We start from the raw sequence: 598 nt of genomic DNA on the forward strand, positions 1-598 counted from the left end.
GACTCTGGGATACATGCTGACGTATCTGGACAATATGCAGAATCGCCTGGAGGACAGGCTGCAGATGATCCAAGGCTATCTTGGCTGGGCAGGTGCTTGCATTGTGTACGAATGAATAAACAAGAAGAAGAAACCTATTTGAATACGCTTTGGATAAATGTGTAATTCTCCTCCTAGGCCTGAGCCTCCGAGCTCTGTGGACGTGTGTGATGCATGCTGGTTACTTCCTGTTGTCTGCGGTGCTGCTGTCGTTCCTGCAGTGTGCCACGTTCTCCCGCGTCTCTCTGCTCCTCATGGTGCCAATCAATGCGATCGCAGAGATCAACCAGCAGTCTGCGCTCGACTTGGTCTCGCTCACTTTGCTGCTGTTCACACTTTCGCTAGGTACTGTATCTGTACTGGGAACAAATGATTCATCTATGCACTTTTAAACACTTACGATGGTGTTTTGAGGTGAAGTGTTGTTTCTGTACTGCTGCTGACCAGTGTTGGGGAAAGTTACATTTAAAAGTCATGCATTACAATATTGCGTTACTCCCTAAAAAGTAACTAATTAGTTACTTTTTATGGAAAGTAATGTTACATTACTTTTGAGTTA

At 45.0% G+C, this 598-nt stretch overlaps 1 protein-coding gene across 1 annotated transcript; it reads left to right on the forward strand.

The window, feature by feature from the left end:
• Nucleotides 1-6: 6 nt before the first annotated feature.
• Nucleotides 7-384, forward strand: LOC107682256 (protein brambleberry-like; the record flags this gene model as incomplete). Its single annotated transcript, XM_016478556.1, has 2 exons — nt 7-92; nt 178-384. Coding segments are annotated over exons 1-2 (286 nt in total), but the record flags the coding sequence as incomplete, so codon positions are not given.
• Nucleotides 385-598: the final 214 nt, after the last annotated feature.

This window comes from Sinocyclocheilus anshuiensis, unplaced genomic scaffold (assembly GCF_001515605.1).
Source record: "Sinocyclocheilus anshuiensis isolate Anshui unplaced genomic scaffold, SAMN03320099.WGS_v1.1 C31952993, whole genome shotgun sequence".
In the NCBI taxonomy this organism is placed as follows: Eukaryota; Metazoa; Chordata; class Actinopteri; order Cypriniformes; family Cyprinidae; genus Sinocyclocheilus; species Sinocyclocheilus anshuiensis.